This window comes from Odontesthes bonariensis, chromosome 18, assembly GCF_027942865.1.
Source record: "Odontesthes bonariensis isolate fOdoBon6 chromosome 18, fOdoBon6.hap1, whole genome shotgun sequence".
NCBI classification, from domain to species: Eukaryota; Metazoa; Chordata; class Actinopteri; order Atheriniformes; family Atherinopsidae; genus Odontesthes; species Odontesthes bonariensis.
The window spans coordinates 25704724-25726544 of record NC_134523.1 but is presented as its reverse complement, the minus strand read 5'-3'; the positions used below and the strand labels follow the sequence as shown (position 1 = coordinate 25726544).

The following is a 21821-nucleotide window of genomic DNA, read 5'->3' as shown; positions in this document are numbered from 1 at the left end:
ACTTACATAGGATTCAGAAGTGGGTACAGGAGAAGTACTGTACAGGAGGCTCTTTGACCAGGTCTCCATACCTTATACCCAATATGACCTGAATCTGAAAGGCTGCTCTAATCCAATAAGCACTCTTAACACTGATATGCCAGATAAAGGACAGCTGGAGTAGCACAAGCTGTATGCTCCAGGGATTTAGGGGACTCGTGTGTTGGATCAAGGAGGCCAAATTTGTTCGAGTGAGGATGATTTTGCATCAGCTTGTTTTTCCTCAAATCTTTAATTATGATTTTAGTGATGATACAAACCGCCTGTGATAAGAGATCCAGTTCGGACACGCATTAAAACTCCAGACATTCAGAATGAATTCAAAGACATAAGACATTGTGTTAGATCTTTAATATTTTCAATATTTAGTTGTTTTTTTTGTCGTTGTTTAGAAATATTGCACATGGTCAACATGCCTGCTTATGAGATAACACTCACCTCGCTCATCCTAAAATTCCTTCTCCAAAGTAAGGACAGTTTATTTTTAAGCACAATCATACAGTGTACACGCATACATGTGTGTATGCACATATGTCCGTGCGGGTGTGTGCATGTGTGCATGTGATTGCACATGCGTGCAGGCAGACACTTTACAGCCCTAACTTACCCCAAAGAGATGTGATTGATAGTCTACTATTACCTGTGTGTGTGTGTTTATATATATATAAATATATATAAATATATATATTCATGTATTACATGGTACATCCTGAATAACTATTTCATATATATGAATATATAGATATATATAGATATATATCCTGAATCAGCTGGGTTTGATAACAGTCAAGATGGTTGACAAAATAGTCATGGTGACTATAAAAATACCGTCTCTCTTATGTAGAATATAGAATACAATGAAAAATATACTATTGATAATGTTGCTGCGTGGTGAAAGAAGAAGAGGTTGATTGTGTTAACGCTCTGCCTGCATGTGCCAAAACATACACACACACCCAAACACTGACCTAAATGCACAAATATGGAAATACTAGTATATATATATTTTTTTCACACATCCAACTGTATACAGAGAAAATAAAAGAGATAGCCATAATATCTACCCCCACTCTTCACCAGAGAAGCAAAGAGCCAAAAAAAGTGCTATTCAAAAATTGTCTTTGACTTTTAGTAAGTTATACTCTCTATCTCTTTCGACAATGACAATAATCGTGTGATTCTTTTTTTTTCTTTTTCTTTTTAAACCATAGTTACAGATAGTATCACAACAGCTCATTCCTCTCACTGACTGACTGCACTGGATTTAATATCTATGGCACAGAGCCTTGCCCCGCAAAACAAAACAAAACAAAACAAAAAAAAACCCCACCCGCTTCCAAAAAAAAAAAAAAAATTGTCCTATTGCACCATTTGATGGGAAAAGATAAAGTGTCGAGAAGAGAAGAGGGGGGAAAAGGGAGGGCTCCAGAGACTGCCCTCCAGGGCTGGTCTAGGATCTGCTTTCCCTGAACTAACCCTAACCAGAACCATCCTGAGCTACATAACGCTTGACCCGGGACCAGTGCTTAAGGGCACTTTCTAACAACACTTGAGGGTTTTTCAGAGAGTGGGGGGGACGATGAGGAGAATTGTGTCGAGAGGACAGAAAAAAAGGCCGAGAGGGCAAGCGGGAGAAAAGAGAAAGGTGGTAGATAACATACGGAACAAGGTTATTATTCAACTACTAAAACTATCTCTAAAAACAATACTTTCCTGATTTAACTTGTGGCGGTCCCCGACAAGAAGGGCCGCACAAATTGTGCAAACACCTGATTTCAACGTTTTTACAAAACGACAAACGCCCCCCCGCTCCCCCACGTCTGTGTCCGACGGGAAGTCGTAGGGAGGAGAGGAGAAGGGAGGGGCCCCCCTACGTGTGAGGGGAAGGGGACAGACTGATTTCATCCCCTTCTTTGTCCATAGTTTTGTTTGTTTTTTTTTGTTGTGATTTTTTTCTTTTTCTTTATGCTGGAGAAGAAACACAATAGAGCCACGAGAGAGAAAAAACAGGCCACGGTAAAGCTGGTTATTTCCACGGCAACAATAACGAGAGAAAGCAACATCATGTCCATTCGGAGAGGTTTGGTTGAAACTACTTTTTCCTCTCTCTTTCTCGGCGAGCTTTGCCACGTCGTCGTCGTCCTTGTTTTCGCCGCTCTTCCTCCTCCGCCTTTTTTCTCCGAGCTCTTGCTGGGAGACCCGGCCGGCGTCGAGTTTAACGTTGATTCTTCAAAGCCTCACAATCAAAAGTCTCTTTACATAATCTCTTTACGGTGCCTGTTCTCACAGGTTTTACATACAGACATGTATATAATCAGCTCCTGCCAGTTAGGTCTCAGTCTGTCAAAATGGCAAGAACCGAAGGTGCAAAGATTGGTCACACTGCATCCCGCCTCCCTTTTCTTTTTGTCTCTTACGTCTCTCACTACAATCACAAGAAACTGTGCAGGCCAATGGCTTTAGTCAGGCCAGGGATGAATATTTTCGTGTATGAGTGCTTGCACTTGCACGTGCACGTCCCTGTGTGCGTGTGCTGTAAAATGTGTGTGTGCTGTCTGTCTTGCAGCATCGAGGGGCTGTGGAACATCAGTGGAGGTCGTTGGGGTTGTGTTTGCGTCCCGACCACTGTGCTGAGGAGTGGAAGGGCCAGAAGGAGGTCAAGTCAATGGCATCTGAGGGCTGGCTGGCTGGCTGGCTGGCTGGCAACAGCAAACTGCATCTGCACGATAAGTGACAAAGTGCCTTTGTGTGTCATGGTCCTCGGTAGCGGCTCCTGGGGAAGGCCGACCAAGAGTAACAGTCTAATTTGGTACGTGTGTGTGTGTGTGTGTGTGTGTGTGTGTGTGTGTGTGTGTGTGTGTGTGTGTGTGTGTGTGTGTGTGTGTGTGTGCATGCTGGAGATAACATATGCACCAAGGTGGGTTTGTGAGTGTGTGCCAGAGAGATAGAGTGTGTACCACAGAGTTTGTGTGTCCAACGACAAACTACTGTACAAATGTGCTGAGAGCAGACCTGGGCAAAAGTGTTCACTAAAAACATTCAGGATACTTGGAAAACAAAAGGGAAAAAGAGCACTAAAAAAAAAAAGCACTTGACTCATCATGACTTGCATGTGATTCGACCATTTTGAGGCTTTTTTTTTTTTTTTTAAAGTTCTGATTAGACAATCAAAGCGCGTCTTGAGTAATTTGAATATCTGAGACCATATTCCGTATTTCTGCCCAGGTCTGGTGGCCATTAGTGCCAGCGGAGCGTCCTTCGTACTGGTTCACACTCTCCTCTTTTTCCCTGTCCTACTTTCAGTGATTTTTCTGCTTCGTCATCCTCTCCAGTTTACGATCCTTCGCTTTTCGGCTCCTCTGGGCTCTGGCCTTTGTCTCCTTGCTGCTCCGCCCCTCCATCCTCCCGTGCTGATTGATTGAAAGAGGAGATGTGGGAGGGGGCGGGGATGGCTTCGGCCGACCCTCCGGGCTCGAGCGTCCCAGGCGTGGCCGTCTGCATGATCTTCTGACGGACTTCCCGGATCTTCAGCTGCAGACACAACTTGGTGGGGAAAGTGTCCGAGTAGCGTGCCTGGAAGGCAGCTGTGGCCTGAGCTGCAGAGGAGAAGAGAAACGAGGATGAAGGCGACAAGTGGATGGAAAGTAGCATTACAGTATGTCCTGTATAGTAACATTTAAGGGGGATCAACAAACCACATCTGCAATTATAATCATGTGCAAAACAAAGTGCTTAATTTATATAAATTTTCTTATAATATTTCTTTTCTCATGTGTCTATGCATGAAATCTGCACGATATCTTTTAATTTATCTGGACTGTTGCTTGTTTTTAAATTCATTTAAATTATTTTATTTGTTTCTCTTTATATTCTTTTATGTATTTTTACTGCTTCTTCCGTTCTCTGCTGCAATGCTTTTATTTTCTGTGAAGCACTTTGAATTGTTTTGTACATGAAATGTGCTACAAATAAATTTGATTTGATTTGATAAATACAACATCAGTTAAACAACAACGCTTATGACACTGTGTTATTATTCATTGAGCTGAAACTGAGACAAAACACAGAAGCAGTGAGTGAAAAACTAAGTGAACCCCTGATCCAGCAGCTGGTTTCCTGTGGGACGTTATCAATCTCTTCTCTCCAGCGCTGCTTCATCTCATTGAGGTTTGCAGCTTTGGTTTCTGCACAGCTCTCTGAAGGTCCCACCACAGCATCTCAGTCAGGCTGAGGTCTGGACTCTGACTGGACCGTTGCAACACCTTGATTCTTCTCTTCTTCACACATTCTGCTGTAGATCTGCTGCTGTGTTTGGGATCTTTGTCCTGTTGATGAGCCAGTTTCAGCCCAGCTTTAGCTGTCGGACAGACGGCCTCACATCTGACTCTAGAACACTTTGGTATCCAAAGGAGTTCATGGTGGACTCAATAGCTGCAAGGTGCCCAGGTCCTGTGGCTGCAGAACCAGCCCAGATCATCAGCCCTCCACCACCGTGCTTGACAGCTGGTGTGAGGTGTTTGTGCTGATATGCTGTGTTTGGTTTCCTCCAAACGTGCTGCTGTGCATTATGAGCAAACATCTCCGCTTTGGTCTGGTCTGTCCAAAGGACATTGTTCCAGAAGTCTTGTGGTTTGTTCAGATGCAGCTTTGCAAACCTAAGCTGTGCTGCCATGTTCTTTTTAGAGAGAAGAGGCTTTCTCCTGCAGCCCTTCCACACAAGCCATACCTGTTCAGTCTGTTTCTAACTGTGCTGTCATGAACTTTAACCTTTAACATGCTGACTGAGGCCTGCAGAGTCTGAGATGTAGCTCTTGGGTTTCTGACCTTGGGGTGACCTTTAAACTTTAACATGCTAACTGAGGCCTGCAGAGTCTGAGATGTAGCTCTTGGGTTTCTGACCTTGGGGTGACCTTTAAACTTTAACATGCTAACTGAGGCCTGCAGAGTCTGAGATGTAGCTCTTGGGTTTCTGACCTTGGGGTGACCTTTAACCTTTAACATGCTAACTGAGGCCTGTAGAGTCTGAGATGTAGCTCTTTGGGTTTCTGACCTTGCTGGGACGTCCACTCCTGGGAAGGTTAACAGCTGTCCTGAATGTTTTCCACTTGTGAATAATCTGATGGACTCCAGATAGTTTGGAAATGGCCTTATAACCCTTCCCAGATTGATGAGCAGCAACAGTTGCTTCTCTGAGATCGTTGCTGATGTCTTTCCTCCTTGGCATCGTGTTAACACACACCTGAATGCTGCAGCTTTTATAGAGCTGCTCACACTGACTGATGATCTGTTTATCAGAGCATCGATCAGCAGCTCCTGGCTGCTTCTTACTCTCTTAGTTCTTGTGGAAGCAGTAGGGGTTCACTTAGTTTTGGTGAAATGAGGACACAGTGTAACATGTCAGCTGTTGTTGTTCATCTGAGGTTGTATTTAATTAGTTTTAGATCGAGTTAGGACCAGATATTTCTTTCTACTGAGTCCTGATACATGAAACCTGAGAATAGATGGAAATTATACTTTTTCCCCACTCGACTGTAGTTAGATGCTTCCCATTAGTCAAAGCTCTGCTTCCCTTTATATCCTTCATTCATATTTTAGATACTGTGGAAGACTGGAGTGTAGAGGATGTAAAATATAGAGTCTCTACACTCCCCACTTCAACTTGAGCTATCCAACGTCCGTCTACCTGAGGGAAAGAAGCCATGTTCCTGAAACAGCTGCATGACCAGGGCCCGGCGCTGGTCCAGTGTTCTACGCAAAGACGAGTAAGGAACCCTGTCCAAGTCTCCAGGGGGGACCTCGCCTTCTGGACCTGGGAGGACAGAGCGTCAGAGCACTGGCGACATGTCTTTTACGACGTGGGCGTTGCACCTGTCATACCTGCTCTGTCAAAGGTGAAGATGTCCCCCTCACACTTGGCAGCACTTTTGGGGGTGTTGGGCTCTGAGCTGCAGCTGGACAGACGGCGAGTCTTTCTCCGTGGCGAGCTGGGGTCTTCCGCTGTCACCTCCAGATCTGAAGGGGCGTGTGAGGGAGGAAAAATGGGAATAAGAGAGGCAGAAAGTCAGGTGTTAAAGAGGATGAAGAGGAAAAACACAATTCTAAGGGTTTTCTATCCTTTACCTATAACAGACTCATGAGTCTTACAGAAAGTAAAGTCCTTAATGCAAAGGTTAAATGGGGAATGGACATCGGCTATGCTTTCGAGGATTCTGAATGGAAGCTGATTTGTGATAGCTCTCAGTCTTTCTCCTATAATAGCCGGCACAAAGTTTTACAGTTTAAAGGGATAGTTCGCCTCTTTTGACATAAAGCTGTATGACATCCCATATTAGCAACATCATTTATGAACATTTTCTTACCCCCTGCTGCGTCCTGTGAGCCGAGTTCCAGCCTCGTTTTGGTGTTGATGAAGGTAGTCCGGCTAGTTTGCTAGGGTCCCGAAAATAAAGCGTCTTGCTTCTCAAAACAATATGCGTTCAAAAGAGGAATACATTTGCGTCACAAAATCGTCCCTCCAGAAAAAGTCAGACCTCACATCGCTTGGCGCTATTTTTGCCTCCCTTAATCTCAATGCGGGCTATGTAAACTGTGCAGACCGAGCAGTAAACATGGTAACAGGTGCAGCTATCGCTAGGTGGCTGAACGCATTGATATGAAGGGAGGCAAAAATAGCACCAAGCGATGTGAGGTCTGACTTTTTCTGGAGGGACGATTTTGTGATGCAAATGTATTATTCTTTTGAACGCATATTGGGCCTCATGCAAGAACATTTTCGTATTTTTATTCTAAATTTCTCTCACTTTTTTCGTAAGAAGGTCTCGTACGAACACGCCACGTCAGATTCAACAAGCGCTCTTATCTTCGGAAAAAGTGTGTAAACGACCTGCGTAAATGATGAATCACACTCGTGCGTATCTTAAATTCACGTGCACGAGGATAGTAGATTTGCATACTCCACGCCCAAAATGATACCATATAAGGCTGTGCTTCCTCTCTCCTGTGCCAGGAAGTGTTGAGTGCTGAATCATGAAAATGGCATCAAGGCACAAGGCGCAAAAAGAACAACTTTACGGGCTCTGAGATTAAAGTTCTGCTTTCAGAGGAAAATCTGTCATTTTAGCAGTAGAAGCAGTGGACGGGAACTGCTAAAGCGAAGAAATGGGAAGCAATTACGAGTGCTGTTAATACCATGTCAGCAAAATAATAAAAAAAAAATGGTTTCATATGGTTTCATATGAAAATGGCCAGGCGATCGATGACTGCAACTTAAGCCGTGCAATCAGTTGTTGCCTCATCATGATGGCACTTTGATGGAGTGGTCCATGAGGGGGGTCTTCTGGCACCACACCTTCTGGTCTGCCTGGGCTGGTTCAGGTGGAGACCCTCGTTCATGGCAATATTGCGCCATGAACGAGGTATCGAGACACACCCACCCTCGCCAGCTGCTCAGTGCGCTCCACCACAGCACGGGGGCTTTGATGCGTATATGTGTCTTGTGCTCCAATTATGATTGGCAGTCCAGCCACGGGATGAAAGTCCCTCTTAATTTGTACTTGTTGGACAGCGGTGTATGGGAATCTGACGTACCACGGGTGATAAACTGATGAGAGTTTTGATGACCAAGGGGAGCGCACGACTCACGGAGGACTGGGACACTCCGATCTGTCTCCAATCTCCCTCTGAAAGGTTCCAGTGGCCAAAAATCCAAAGATGGTGAGGACCTGGGCGTGTGGTGGAATTGGGTTTGATCGGCGTGTTTCTCTCTGGAGTTGTGGCTCCAGCAAGCTGCATATTTGTAACAGCACAATCCTTAGCAATCTAAATCGCGATCTCAGCCATTCGTCTGTCTCCACGCGCTCTCTTCCAAGAGCCTGACGCGCTAAAGGCATCCAAAAGTAGCAAGTCAGCCGCTGGTTACGCTTCCCGTTGTATACAGATTCAAATTAACCTTCGATTAGTGCATATTTTAAGTCAAACAGAATAATGTCAGCATCATTGTTGGGTATAATGTATATATTTATTTATGTTTGCTTCAAAGTAATTAAATATACAATCCATTAGTCAAGCAAACGTGATTTGAATAACAGCGGACTATTTTACGAAACTCCTACGACAGCTCTGGATCACTCGTAAATTCTGTTCGTACCTGAAAGAAAACGTAAAATACGAAAAGATTGGTGAATGCGCAAATTCTCTTAAATCACTCGTACGGACGATTTAAGAACAAATCTGTGCGTACGAACGCTTCTTGCATGAGACCCATTGTTTTGAGAAGCAAGACGCTTTATTTTCGGGACCCTAGCAAACTAGCCGGACTACCTTCATCAACGCAAAAACGAGGCTGGAACTCGACTCACAGGACGCAGCAGGGGGTAAGAAAATGTTCATAAATGATGTTGCTAATATGGGATGTCATACAGCTTCATGTCAAAAGAGGCGAACTATCCCTTTAACCTTATACATAGGGTTTACCTGACACCTCGCCTTCACAAAATAAATAGTCGCTATTCAGAATATTGTCCTAGATGTAAGACGGAAAAGGGGACTCTTCTACATGTGTTCTGGATGTGTAGTTGTCTGGAACAATACTGGAGGTCCATCTTAAACAATATTAAAGGAATTGTGGGGGTGGACATCCCAACCAACCCGAGACTGACGTTACTGGGGGACGTCTCAGTTTTGCCAATCAACGTGAGGGACAAAGTTCGCTTTATCAGACCGGCTCTAATTGCAGCTAATAAATGTACAGCCATTCGCTGGAAAAGTGGGGAGCCCCCTGGTTCCTTGTGGTTTAAAGAGCCAGAAAAGATTATGTTTAATCTCAGGAAAAAAACTCTGCTTTTTGATAAATGCTGGGGAAGCTTTGTGGCCTTTTTGCAAAATAGCACTTCTTTTAATTGTGATGGCCATGATTAGACCGAGCCACTCAAAGTCTTTCATTATGTACAGGCTACTGCATAACTTATCCTGCAAGTATATCTATGTTGTGTACCTTTTTCTTTTTTTTCCTTTTCCTTTTTAAACCTTAAATTTGATTTATTTATCATTTAGCTTATGCATTTTTCTTGTTGTGACTATTATGGATGTGAATGCTGTTGTGTTGGAGTATTGTTTATACCGATTGTATGTGGAGGGGGGTGTAAAATTTAAAATATAAATAAACATATTGAAAAAAAAAAGAGGATGAGGATGAAGAGGAAGAGAAGCAAAGGTTTCAAACATTAGAGCAGGGGTGGCCAACCGGTCAGAGACTAAGAGCCACATTTTTTACTGTGTTACCACAAAGAGCCACATTATTTTTGAAAAATGACCGAATTCTCTCCGTTCCATCCGTCTGTTCTTGACTCGCTCTCGTCTCGGTCACGTGACGCATCAATGCTGATATTAAACCGACGAACCGAGCAAAATGAATCAAAAACAGCCGTGTTTGGAAAGCTTCTTCCCAGTGAGGAGACGGACGAAGAGGCTGTGACCCACCAAGAAAAAGAAAGCTGCATTTTGAAGGCATGGTTAAGCGTTACCATAGCGACCAGAGAGCGTTAGGAGGCAGAGAGGATGTTACGTCAGGAGGACACTGCTAATAAAGTTACATACAAGTACACAGTGGATTCAAGTTTATTATTATATTTACTAAATACCACAGAGTCTGTGTTAGTTGTATTATTTTATTTTGTAGTATTTATCCGCCACACCTGAAAGGCCGGTCTGTGAAAACATTGTCTGACATTAAACCGGTCCATGGAGCAAAAAAGGTTGGAGACCGCTGCCGTATTGAACTCAAACGAAGCGGAAAAAAATAAAAAAAAAATGTTGATATGAACGTAAGAGCCGTATGAAACCAGACAAAGAGCCGCGGGTTGGCCACCCCTGCATTAGAGTAACCAGTTGTCGGGCTGGGTGGGTTGGTAGGACACGGATGCGGACTCAGAGATATAAAAAAGTAAACTGGGTTTATTAGTTCACAAAAACAAAGTTAAACAAAAGGTGAGGCAGATGACAAAAAACTTAACTGTGGGACAAAAAACATAAACATGACTAACGAAAACAAAAGACTTGGCATGATACATGAAAAAACCCTTAACTTGAATATGTGGCTTCGTGGCATGAGGGGTGAAAATCAGGTAAAGATCTGACAAAAAGACAGGGGAGCCTGGAAACTAAATAGGGAACTGGGTGATTGTGAATGAGCGCAGCTGGGGACAATGAACAGGTGATGAGCTGGTATGTGAAGTGAAGGGAAAAGCATGACACCAGACTTTTTATTCTATCTGGCATAATTTCAGAGCTTACACTGGAAAAAATGCCCCTCTAAAAATAAGTAAGAAAAACAACAAATACAAGACGTTTTTGCTTGAAATAAGCAAAAAAATCTGCCAATGGAACTAGTGAAAATCGGCTTGTAAAGATTTCTTGAAATAAGATGTGATATTTGCTTTATAAATAAAGTTGGTATGGTATGGTATGGTATTTGGGACTTTTGAGATAAAAGTGATCTTAAAATTAGCTTAAAAACCTCTTCAAATGTAAAAAAAAAAAGCTTGTTTCATATGAAAGCCGGCTCAAAACAATTTGTTTTCAAGACTTTTTCATTTAACAAGATATTCCAGATGTATTGTCTTCAAACAAGTCCCTATATCTGGCTGAAATGGTACTTGTTAGGCAGTTGTGTCTGATATTAAGTGTAATGAGATATTTTGACTAGAAATGAGACAAATATACTTGGTAAGACTTTGATTTTTTCCAGTGTAGTCAGAAGAAAAGAGCATTCAGAGCTTTTCGTCTCACCCGTGGAGTTGCGTCTCTTCTTGCGGTAACTTCCCAGGATGGCTCTCGGTGAAGTGGCCAGGCTCTGCAGCGTGGGCGAGGGAAGGACCTCTTCTGGGTTAAACTCTGGAAGCTCCGCAAAACGCTCCTCAAAGTACGTCTCCGACAAGACCCTGCACGCACAAACACAGCAGCCGCATCAGTCCCCGCTCACATGAATAACCTCAGGGGGGGTGTTTTCCTCATTCCTGCCAGAGCTTTGCTCTCTCTGTGGCTTCCACGCCACTTTCCAACGGTCTAAATAAAGGACTGAGCCCACTCACGCTCAGTAAACAGAGTTGCCACAATAATTTTACTGGGGTTGGAACTTCTGCCGCGGACTGAAAAGACAAGCAGATGACAAAGAGCTTGCTGATAAAAAAAACAACAGATGGGGTCCCGTCCAGGGTGCTGCGTCTCATCCGCGAGCCGAGTTTACTTCAGATGAGCTACCGTTGCAGAAGCTCTGTGAAGGCGAAGGGAACTTTTTTTTTTTGTTGTTGTACACTCTAACTAGAAGGACTGGCAGAACAAAACCACATAAACAAGACTCGCGTAAATAGAAGCAGGGCATAAATCATGACAAATTCCTTCTTCGTGGAATCTTCATCCATTTCAAATATACAATTTTTTTTTTTTTTTAATGATTTTTTTGGGCTTTTTATGCCTTTATTAAATAGGACAGTGTAGAGAAACAGGAAGAAGGGGGCAGATAGAGGGGGGAACAACATGCAGCACAGGGCCGTCCGATGCGGGACTTGAACCGGGGCCAGCTGCAGTGAGGACTGTAGCCTCTGTACATGGGGCGCCTGCTCAGCCCACTACGCCACAGACTGCCCCAAATATACATTTTATTTAATTGTGAAACACTTTGAGTCCTCAGCTACTTACATAGTAGGATGAAAAACTCCTGATCCAGCCTTCATTTCTTTATATTTCGCTTCCAAGCAGCCAAACTTTCCTGTATTCCTTTTAAAGTGTCTTTATCAACAGTTCTCCAGCTTTCTGAAGGTCTTTCAAGGTTTTTCTTTGTACATTTTCTGCCTTTTCACTCATTTTCACTCAGTTTTTTCTTTGTTAAGCCACTTAACTCTGACCTATGAATCATTAAAGCAGAAATCACATGTTTCCTTGTTCCCTCCCCTTCAGACCTCCAGCTGATGATGGGTGTAACCAACCCGAGGTGAACCCACATGCTCTGTTCTCTGCACCGACACATCAGAGCTCAGACCGGTTTCAGCTTTCAGGAAAGTTAACTTTGACAGCTGAACAAAATGTGTTTCTAAAGTTTTTTTTGTTCTAAAGATCGTTTTCTGTGACTCAAACAAAAGTACAAAAAAATTCATCCTTGAAGTGTAAAACGTGGAGGAAACCAAACAGACAATAAACATGCAGCAGAAAACTTTAATGTCTGTTAATCATCTGAGAAAGGTTTATCAGTTCATTCTCTGAAATCAGATCCAAATGACACATTAAGTTGGACTTTGTGCTGTTTTTTATGTCTTTATGATGAATAAAACCACCCAGTTTTTATTACTTACTGGATGTTATTTCAAGTTTCTCCTCCTCCTGGAAAGATTAGAGCCTGATGACACACGTTAAAGTCCAAAGTTTTCAAAGTACCAGCTGTGAGGAGTTCTTTATAGCAGGAACACAGACGACTCAGTCGCTGATCTGAGAGGAGAAATGGCGCAGAAAGGAGATCAGCTGGACCGAGAAAGCTTCTCCTTTTCGATCTGCCTGGATCTGCTGAAGGATCCGGTGACTATTCCCTGTGGACACAGCTACTGCAGGAGCTGTATTAAAGCCCACTGGGATGGAGAGGAGCAGAGGGGAATCCACAGCTGCCCTCAGTGCAGGCAGACATTCAAACCGAGGCCTGTCCTGGGGAAAAGCACCATATTAGCTGATTTAGTGGAGCAGCTGAAGAAGACTGGACCTCCTGCTGATCACTGCTATGCTGGACCTGAAGATGTGGCCTGTGATGTCTGCTCTGGGAGAAAACTGAAAGCCACCAAGTCCTGTTTAATCTGTCTGGCCTCTTTCTGTGAGAAACACCTTCAGCCTCATTATGATTCAGCTCCACTAAGGAAACACAAGCTGGTGGAGCCCTCCAAGAAGCTCCAGGAGAACATCTGCTCTGTTCACGGTGAGGTGATGAAGATGTTCTGCCTTACTGATCAGAAGTCCATCTGTTATCTCTGCTCTGTGGAGGAACATAAAGGCCACGACACAGTGTCAGCTGCAGCAGAAAGAACTGAGAGGCAGAGAGAGCTGGAGGGGAGTCGGCAGCAGATCCAGCAGAGAATCCAGGACGCAGAGAAAGATGTGAAGTTGCTTCAGCAGCAGCAGCTGGAGGCCATCCATCGGTCTGCTGATAAAACAGTGGAGCACAGCCAGAAGATCTTCAATGAGCTGATCCGTCTCCTCCAGAAAAGAAGCTCTGATGTGAAGCAGCAGATCAGATCCCAGCAGGAAGCTGAAGGGAGTCGAGTCAAAGAGCTTCAGGAGAAGCTGGAGCAGGAGATCACTGAGCTGAAGAGGAAAGATGCTGAGCTGAAGCAGATCTCACACACAGAGGATCACAGCCAGTTTCTGCACAGCTGCCCCTCAGTGGCAGCACTCAGTGAGTCTCCACACTCATCCAGCATCAAGATCCGTCTTCTGAGGCACTTTGAGGATGTGACAGCAGCTGTGTCAGAGCTCAGAGATAAACTACAGGACATCCTGACAGAGGAATGGACCAACATCTCACTGAGAGTCACTGAAGTGGATGTTTTACTGCCACAACCAGAACCAGAACCAACGAGCAGAGCTGGATTCTTAAGATATTCATGTGAAATGACACTGGATCCAAACACAGCACACAGAGAGCTGTTACTGTCAGAGGGGAACAGAAAAGTGACATTTATGGATCAACCTCAGTCTTATTCTCATCATCCAGACAGATTCACTGGATGTTCTCAGGTCCTGAGCAGAGAGAGTCTGACTGGACGTTGTTACTGGGAGGTGGAGATGGGAGGGGGAGGAGTTGGTGTAGCAGTCGCATACAAGAACATCAGCAGAGGAGGTGGGAGTGAATGTGGATTTGGATGTAATGACAAATCTTGGTCATTACATTGTTACTTAGATTGTTATACATTTTGGTACAACAACATTTCAACCTCCATCTCAGGTCCTCTGTCCTCCAGAGTGGGAGTGTACCTGGATCACAGAGCAGGTATTCTGTCCTTCTACAGCGTCTCTGGAACCATGACTCTCCTCCACAGAGTCCAGACCACATTCACTCAGCCGCTCTGTGCTGGGATCAAGCTTTATTATTCTAGATCCTCAGCAGAGTTGTGTAAAATGGAATAAAGGTGTTTGGTCAGCTTGTTGCTGACAGCTGGTTGCTGTGATGTCTCTGCTGTTCTGCTGTTTATTTGCTGCCGTTTCCTGTGTCTGTGCAGCCATGGAGGATATCACTGCTGATGAGGAGTTTGAGTCACAGAAATATTTCTCCACATGAAAATCTAAACTTCTCTGAGCTCTAAATATCAGTCGGATCCAGGTGTTGGTGTGTCTGTATGTTGTTGTTTCTCTTCCACTTCATGGAGCCCAACAGAGGAATCAGCAGACCTTCCTTTATCACAGACTCTTTTCAGATCTCATCACTTTGGAAATGGGAAAATAATCCTGGACTTACACTGACTTTAGTTTGTTTCAGAGATCAAATGTTGTTGCTGTTTTCTGAACCGACCAACAGATGAGGAAGTCTGTTCTGAGGTGTTCAGAAACTGTCATTTCCAGGAGCAGAAGGAATCAGAGATCCTTCATCAGCTTTAATGTGAGAACCAGTGAAGATTTCCACAGCAAACACGACTCTGAAGGAAGGAACAAAGTGTTTTCTTTTGTCTTCATTTCAGAGTTTCTGTGGAATCTGATGGAGAAAATGTCAAACTGATATGAGGGTCTAACTGAGGCAGTTTTCCTGTAACAGCACAAAGTCCAGAGTTCATGTTCAGAGCAGGAAATATTTGTCCTTTTGACTTCCTTCAATAAAACAGCTTCATCACAGAGAAACGAGTCCAGTTTTCTTTGAATGTGTCCAACAGAGAGTTTTCTTTCCTCCGTCTCTCACTCAGAAAGATGATCCACATGCTTCAGATGATCAGTTATTATTCTGTGAGCTCCGTTGTTCTGATATTTCTTCTTTAACAGCGAAGAAACGTTTTCTTCAGCTGATAAAAACAACACGAGAACCGATGAGAACAAACAGCAGGGACGCCAGAAGCTAACAGGCTTTAACATGAAGACGATGCAGCAGCGGCATATATAACATGAACACCTCCTGATAAACTGCTGATTCAGCCCTCATTTTTTTATTTTCCTTCCAAACATTCAGGATTTCCTGTAATCTTTTAAAGTGTTCCTGAGCAATGGTGCTCCAGCTTTCTGAAGGTCTTTCAAAGAATTTTGCAGAATTTTTCACTCATTTCAGTCCAGTCCTTGTTCCTGACCATTTACAGAGGAATTTATTTGTTTATTAACGCTTTTACCTCTGATCTATGAACCATTCAGGCAGGAAAAAGGCTCCTAACTCAAGGGATGAACCAGTGTTGTGTCCACACAGAACAGACAACTTAGCAAAGAAGCCATTTTAAACTGGATCTTTAGGCACTTTGTTCCCAGCAGCCTGTCACAGAGACACATCATTTGTTCCCATTTCTTTAGTTGCATCTCTGAAAAATAGCTTCACAGTTTCAACTTTTTTGTACATTTACGTTAAAACTGCTTTCAGTTACCAAAAGAGTCAAATTAATATAAGAAATTCAGTTTTAAAAAAAATCCTAATTCCAAAAAATGAATGTTATCACGTCTAAAAGTAGAACAGTTAAAGAAAAACCAGACAATAATAAGAAGTATATGTTATTAAACATGAAGAAAAAGTAAATAATTATTTTTTTTAAAAGCTTAAAAAAGGAATATAAGATATAATCTAATGACTAATTATGGAACAATTAATATAAATTAAATGATTAAACTGTTTTATGCCACCAGAAATGAATAATCTAGAAGCTCTTTGTGGGTTTTAGACTGGAATTAAGATTTGTTCCCATTTCTTTAGCTGCATGTGTGAAAAACAGCAAAGATAACACAGTCTGACAAACAGAAAACAGGATTTCTGCAGCAACAAGGTGATGAGGTCACGATGGAATAAATATATTCCAAACATCCGGTGGATACTGTGAAAGGGGCTAACCGTGATCTTTCCCTCACCCTCAACAAGTACTTTTAATGCCTAAACCTAACCAGGTGGTTTGGGTTCTTGAACAAGAAGAACAGAACAACAGCAGCCTCTTTGGTTCGTGTTTACTTCCTAAATTCAGTGTTTTTGATGTGTAAGAAGTTACTTCTGGTTGTGTTTACCTCTTTAGGCGTCAACCACTGCACAGTCTCGATGTTCTCAATAAGATTAGGGATGGGAATTGATGCATTTTTTATTGATTCTTGACCAAGTTTCTTCATAAGAAAACAATAATCTTTAGATGAATGTTAGTCAGATGCTGAAGAGTCTGAATTCCACTTAATTTTTACGAGTGCATGTTGAAAAAACTGTGGAGGACAGAAGAAGAAGTGTCAGGCCTAAAGAACTATCTACAGCAGATGAACAGGATCTGAAAGTGATGTCCTTAAGAAAGAGGAAAAAATCCAGCAAAGACCTGACACAGGAGCTGAGAGATGCATCTGGACCTTCAGCTGATCCATCTGCTGTTGGCCCAAGCCTCATCAGAAATGGGCTCCATGGAAGGGTGGCTGTCAAGAAGCCGTTCTTAACCCATTGAGGCCGGGAAAGCATTGCCGCATTTCTACCTTTAAAGCCGGGGGCGCTGTTGCGTTATTCTACCATTAAGGCCAGGAAAGCGTACACGTCTTTTTTCCTGTAAGGGTTGTTTTGCACCAATTTTCTTCAGATACTTTTATTTTCTTACATTTCTCCATATATAATTTATTTTAATATTTCAAGATCACAATAATCTTCCAATTTAGAACTACAATAAAAAAACACAAATAAAATACAGTTCAATTGGATACTTTTCAAATTTATTTTCCCAAGCCACGCGGACCTGCAGCATAATACTGCGTGTACACCAAGAGCGACCTACGCTACCTGGTAGCGGAGGTAGCTGGAGAAGCTTCACTTGAGAATTTGCTTTGGTAGCTTTGGTAGCTCGTGACGTCACATTTAGAATGTTCAATTTTTAAAGGCCCCGCGAAAAAAAACATGAGGAAAGAGAAGGCAGGGACACGAATAAACGTGTTGTTATTTACAATTTGTTATACAAGATATACATCACGTTACAAATGATGTAAAACTAAATTAGGTACACCTGAGAAGAGCAGGAATAGCAGAGGCAGCTGTGAAAAATAAACTAAATTCGAAATAAAATCCGAAATAAATCCGAAATAAAACTTAATTGCAATGAGAAAGGTATGCGTGAGGTTACTACACTATTGTATTGAAGCACTCGACACGGCAATTGCAACAGTCTCAGGATTAAACGACTATTGTTTGGATAGGAACCAAAGTTTACATGTCTGTTTCCGCGAACTCCGCGGATTGTCGGACCCCTACAATCTGTGGATTGTCATTGGTTTTCGCCGAAACGCGTCATAGCTCATTACCATAATGTTAGCTTGAGTTTAATCGCTGGAATCCGCTCTGGTCGCTCAGTTTTCTTTTCGCCACTGGCGAATCCGCTCTGGTAGCCCGGGTAGCTCACCCTCCATAGAGAAATAATGATTTCCGGCGCTCAGGTAGCGTAGGTCGCTCTTGGTCTACACGCAGCATGAGGATGAAAGAGCCGCATGCGGCTCCGAAGCTGCGGCTTGCCGACCCCTTATGTAGCAGAAAGGTGTGATTCTAACAAACTCAGTGTATCGAGTATAAAACGTAAACTCCAATTTCTTTTTCCACCAGATTTTCAGGTAACAGAAGTGCTGGGATGAGGTTAACCAGCACCTTCTTGAACTCCACATCGATATCCGAGACAACGCACATATCAGAAAATGTCACCGCTTAAAGTGATAGTTCGGAGTAGATTCACCCTAGGGTCATTTGAACCGTGACATCCAGCCAAGTAGCCCACCCGAAGTTTTTTCGATCTTGGTTGAACATCAGCTGAGTTACTGAGTTATCCCGAATAGCTTAGTACAAGCGCTAACGAATCCTGGCAGTATCTCCAAAATTACCACACTAAAATCACATGCCATGACACCAAACTTCTACAGTAGTACAAATATGGTCTGTACTCACAAAACGATGCATTTGGAAGTTTGAAAATAGTCCAGGAGTTTATTATTATCAACACAAGCCTGATAGCTTCTCTGCTGCTAAAGCTGCGTCGACGTCACTTCCTTGATCTGGGAGCTTCAAAGTAAGAGGAGGGTTGATCTACTACTGTAGACAACAAAGTATATGCTATATTCTACATGATTTTTTATGAATTTTTATGTTGTAGAGTTGTGAATTTATTTTATCAATGGACAAATTGAGCAGCCTTGGTTTTTAATGCTTCAACAAATGCTGCTGGAAGCCTGTTTGAAATCAGCATTAGGCTGCTATGCCAGGTTTCTTAGTGACAGCAGTCTGCAAGTGTTTTGGGCAGATTATGTGGAAAAACAGCCATGTTTTCTACATACAGGAAAAAAGACGTGTATGCTTTCCCGGCCTTAATGGTAGAATAACGCAACAGCGCCCCCGGCTTTAAAGTTAGAAATGCGGCAATGCTTTCCTGGCCTAAATGGGTTAAAGCTGCCATCGGCAGGTTTTCAAAATTCCGAGTCTAAAGTCGGAAAATTCGAACTGATACAACTTTCAGGTTCCTCCCCCTCTGTGGACGAGGTTGTGCACGTGAGTTCACACCAGTGTGCGCGCACACAAGCTGGGGGCAGACTCACGCTCAGCATGGAAGACGTGGTTGGTGACTGTTCTGCTCAGATAATAGATAAATAATAAACCTAACGTGATTGGTTAAAAACAGCCGGGAGCGCTCGATTTTTGCAAGCACGATTACAGGCTTCAGAGGGAGCTACAGAATTCGGGATTTTTCCTAAACAGCCTATTTAATATTCTACTTACAGAATCCCATGACAGTTCAAGCTAATATGACTAAAAAAAAAGTTGCCGACGGCAGCTTTAAGGAAGGGAAACAGAGAGAAAAGGCTGAGCTGTGCCAAAGGACACAAGAAGTGGGCTGAAAATCAGTGGCAGCAGGTCTGATGGAGGGATGAATCCTCCCCAGAGCCCTTAAAGAAAGGACAGAAAGCTCGTCTGAGAGGGTTCAGGCTGAGTTGGAGAATAAAGGAGCTCAGAGCAGATATTTCTGCCTTATTTACTGTAGTTATATTCATGTTTGACCATGTTTGAGTAAATCCCTGCACCTATAATCGATGAAGAAATGAGGGCTGGATTAAGGCTTCTTCGCAGAACTGTGCTCGCTGCTGTCGTTCCTTTTTTTATCCCACTTACTTGTCATGAGGGTCGGGTGTCTTCTTGAGCGGAGGGGGTCGAAACTTGATCTTCTTTGAGGAAGAGGGGGCTTCTCTTTCTGCTGGTGGAGGGGGAGGTGGGTCCAAACCTGAGGCGGGTGGAGGTGGGGAATGAGGTCCAGCCTGGGGAGAGAGTGGGAGCTTTTAAAGGGAACATATTATGGGAAAAAACTCGAGACTCTAAGCTCAGGTCCAGCTTCCTGGTCTTCATCTTCGGAACACGTGTTACCTCTAAAGCTCTCTCCTTCGTCGCCTTCTCTCGCTCCTCATCCGTCTCACTTCGCTTCTCTCTTCCTGTTCCGTCGTTCATGTTTTCTTCTTTGATGTTCACAATGATGTCTTCCTCCTTTTTTACTGAAACACAAAATATTTTTTGCTTTAATTACAAAAAGATGTGTTTTAAATGATGTCCCGGATATCATCGTGTCAGGACTGAAAATTCGATTGTCCCGATGCTTAAATGAGGAGTTATCCTGTTTTCTTTGAAGAATTATTCATATTTATTCAGCAAACTGACCCGACAGGTCACATTATGATTAAAATATATGGGTCGGATTATATCGTTGACTATAATTAATGATTTTACAGATGTTATTTTAGGCCATGTGTGTATATAATTGTGCTTTTTTAAACTAGGTGACGTGTATGTCAGCCGGCTGTGAATCACCTGTGAGACTGCACTGGAAAAAAACATGTATATTTGTCTCATTTCTAGTCAAAATATCTCATTACACTTGATATAAGACACAACTGCCTAACAAGTACTATTTCAGCCAGATATAGGGACTTGTTTTAATACAATACATCTGGAATATCTTGTTAAGTGAAAAAGTCTTGAAAACAAATTGTTTTGAGTCATATTTCACATGAAACAAGCTTTTTTTTACATTTGAAGACGTTTTTAAGCTAATTTCAAGATCACGTTTATCTCAAAAGTCCTAAATATCACATCTTATTTCAAGAAATCTTGACAAGCCGATTTTCACTATTTTCATTGGCAGATTTTTTTGCTTATTTCAAGCAAAAACGTCTTGTATTTGTTGTTTTTTCTTACTTATTTTTGGAGGGGCATTTTTTTCAGTGTGCTTTAAAGGTTCACACCTATGGTTGAAGGCTGAGGTGCTAATTAAAGTTAAGTTTGACATTTTTTCAGTTGCTGTATTGATCTCTTTTCAGGTTAGCTCCGTTTTCTTTTTATCCCAGAAAGCTTCCCTGCGAGTCTGAATGATTGAAATCACTTAAAATTCACAAGGGGATCGACTGTAGCTCAAATTTAGTCTGTGCGGGTTTGTAGGTCTATTTTTCCTCATGAACAACAATCACAGGACGTCATTTTCCTTCCTGATGCACTCGTGAAATGTGCCAATATCAATTGTACCTAGTCTGTAAAGTCACAATCAGTCTGCACTTATGGAAACTATAAACTGGCATTTAATCAATTTCCACCAGGTGCATGATGGGAAATAATCTCAGAAAGATCTGGTTGTGATTTTAAAATAGTGACCCTGCAAGATCTTTAATCTGTGACCTAAAGCTCAGTGATGTTATCTTTAGATGTGAGAGGGAGTTAGTGTTTTAAAAATGTCTAAAGTTGCCTGAGAGCCTTTAAAGGCCTGCAGCTGACGACCTTAGAGGCCTGATCGGGTTTTAAACAGCACTTTATGTGCCTCAAATGGATAGACAGATTTATATTTATAGCAGGACATTCAGGAAATATCTGCAGTGCTCTTAAAAAATCCAAAAGGGAAAACCAATAACAGCAAAGAAAGTGCTCTTTTCCTCAGTAATCTGCATTTAGGGCCTGAACGTAACAGTTATCTGTCAGATCTGCTGCACGTCACTCGTTCGGGTCACTGGAGCTTTACATTTTAAATGTCTTAAAGATTTACGTTTCTGTGATTCTAATATTTCAGATGATGAAGTTTTGGTGAATTCAAAATCTAGTTTGGATGTCACAATGGAAAAAATGCCCCTCCAAAAATAAGTAAAAAAACCAACAAATACAAGATGTTTTTGCTTGAACAAAGCAAAAAAATCTGCCAATGGAACTAGTGAAAATCTGCTTTATAAAGATTTCACTATTCAATATTTAAGATATATTGTCTTCAAACAAGTCCCTATATCTGGCTGAAATGGTACTTGTTAGGCAGTTGTGTCTTATATTAAGTGTAATGAGATATTTTGACTATAAATGAGACAAATATACTTGATAAGATTTAGATTTTTTTCAGTGCAGGGCACAATGTTTTTTTTTTGCATCCAGTCGTTTACACTGGAAAAAATGCCTCTCCATAAATAAGTAAAAAAAACAACAAATACAAGACGTTTTTGCTTGAAATAAGCAAAACAAATCTGCCAATGGAACTAGTGAAAATCGGCTTGTCAAGATTTCTTGAAATAAGATGTGATATTTGGGAGTTTTGAGATAAAAATTATCTTGAAATTAG

General features: G+C 42.3%; 2 protein-coding genes across 7 annotated transcripts in view; one reads left to right on the top strand and one right to left on the bottom strand.

Moving 5' to 3' along the window:
- Nucleotides 1-373: 373 nt before the first annotated feature.
- Nucleotides 374-21821, bottom strand: part of cica (capicua transcriptional repressor a) — a 61401-nt gene continuing 39953 nt past the window's right edge. For all 6 annotated transcript variants that reach the window (XM_075449437.1, XM_075449441.1, XM_075449442.1 and 3 more), the window contains 6 exons: nt 19604-19728; nt 19355-19497; nt 10825-10976; nt 5917-6051; nt 5723-5848; nt 374-3635 (listed from right to left, as the gene is read on the bottom strand). In XM_075449437.1, coding sequence (XP_075305552.1) covers nt 3373-3635; nt 5723-5848; nt 5917-6051; nt 10825-10976; nt 19355-19497; nt 19604-19728 — 944 coding nt within the window. In that variant the 3' untranslated portion in view covers nt 374-3372. The remainder of the gene's footprint in view (nt 3636-5722; nt 5849-5916; nt 6052-10824; nt 10977-19354; nt 19498-19603; nt 19729-21821) is intronic.
- Nucleotides 11966-14199, top strand: LOC142368183 (tripartite motif-containing protein 16-like). Its single transcript, XM_075450322.1, has 2 exons — nt 11966-12025; nt 13189-14199. The coding sequence occupies exons 1-2, from the start codon at nt 11966-11968 to the stop codon at nt 14197-14199; spliced, it is 1071 nt and encodes a 356-aa protein (XP_075306437.1).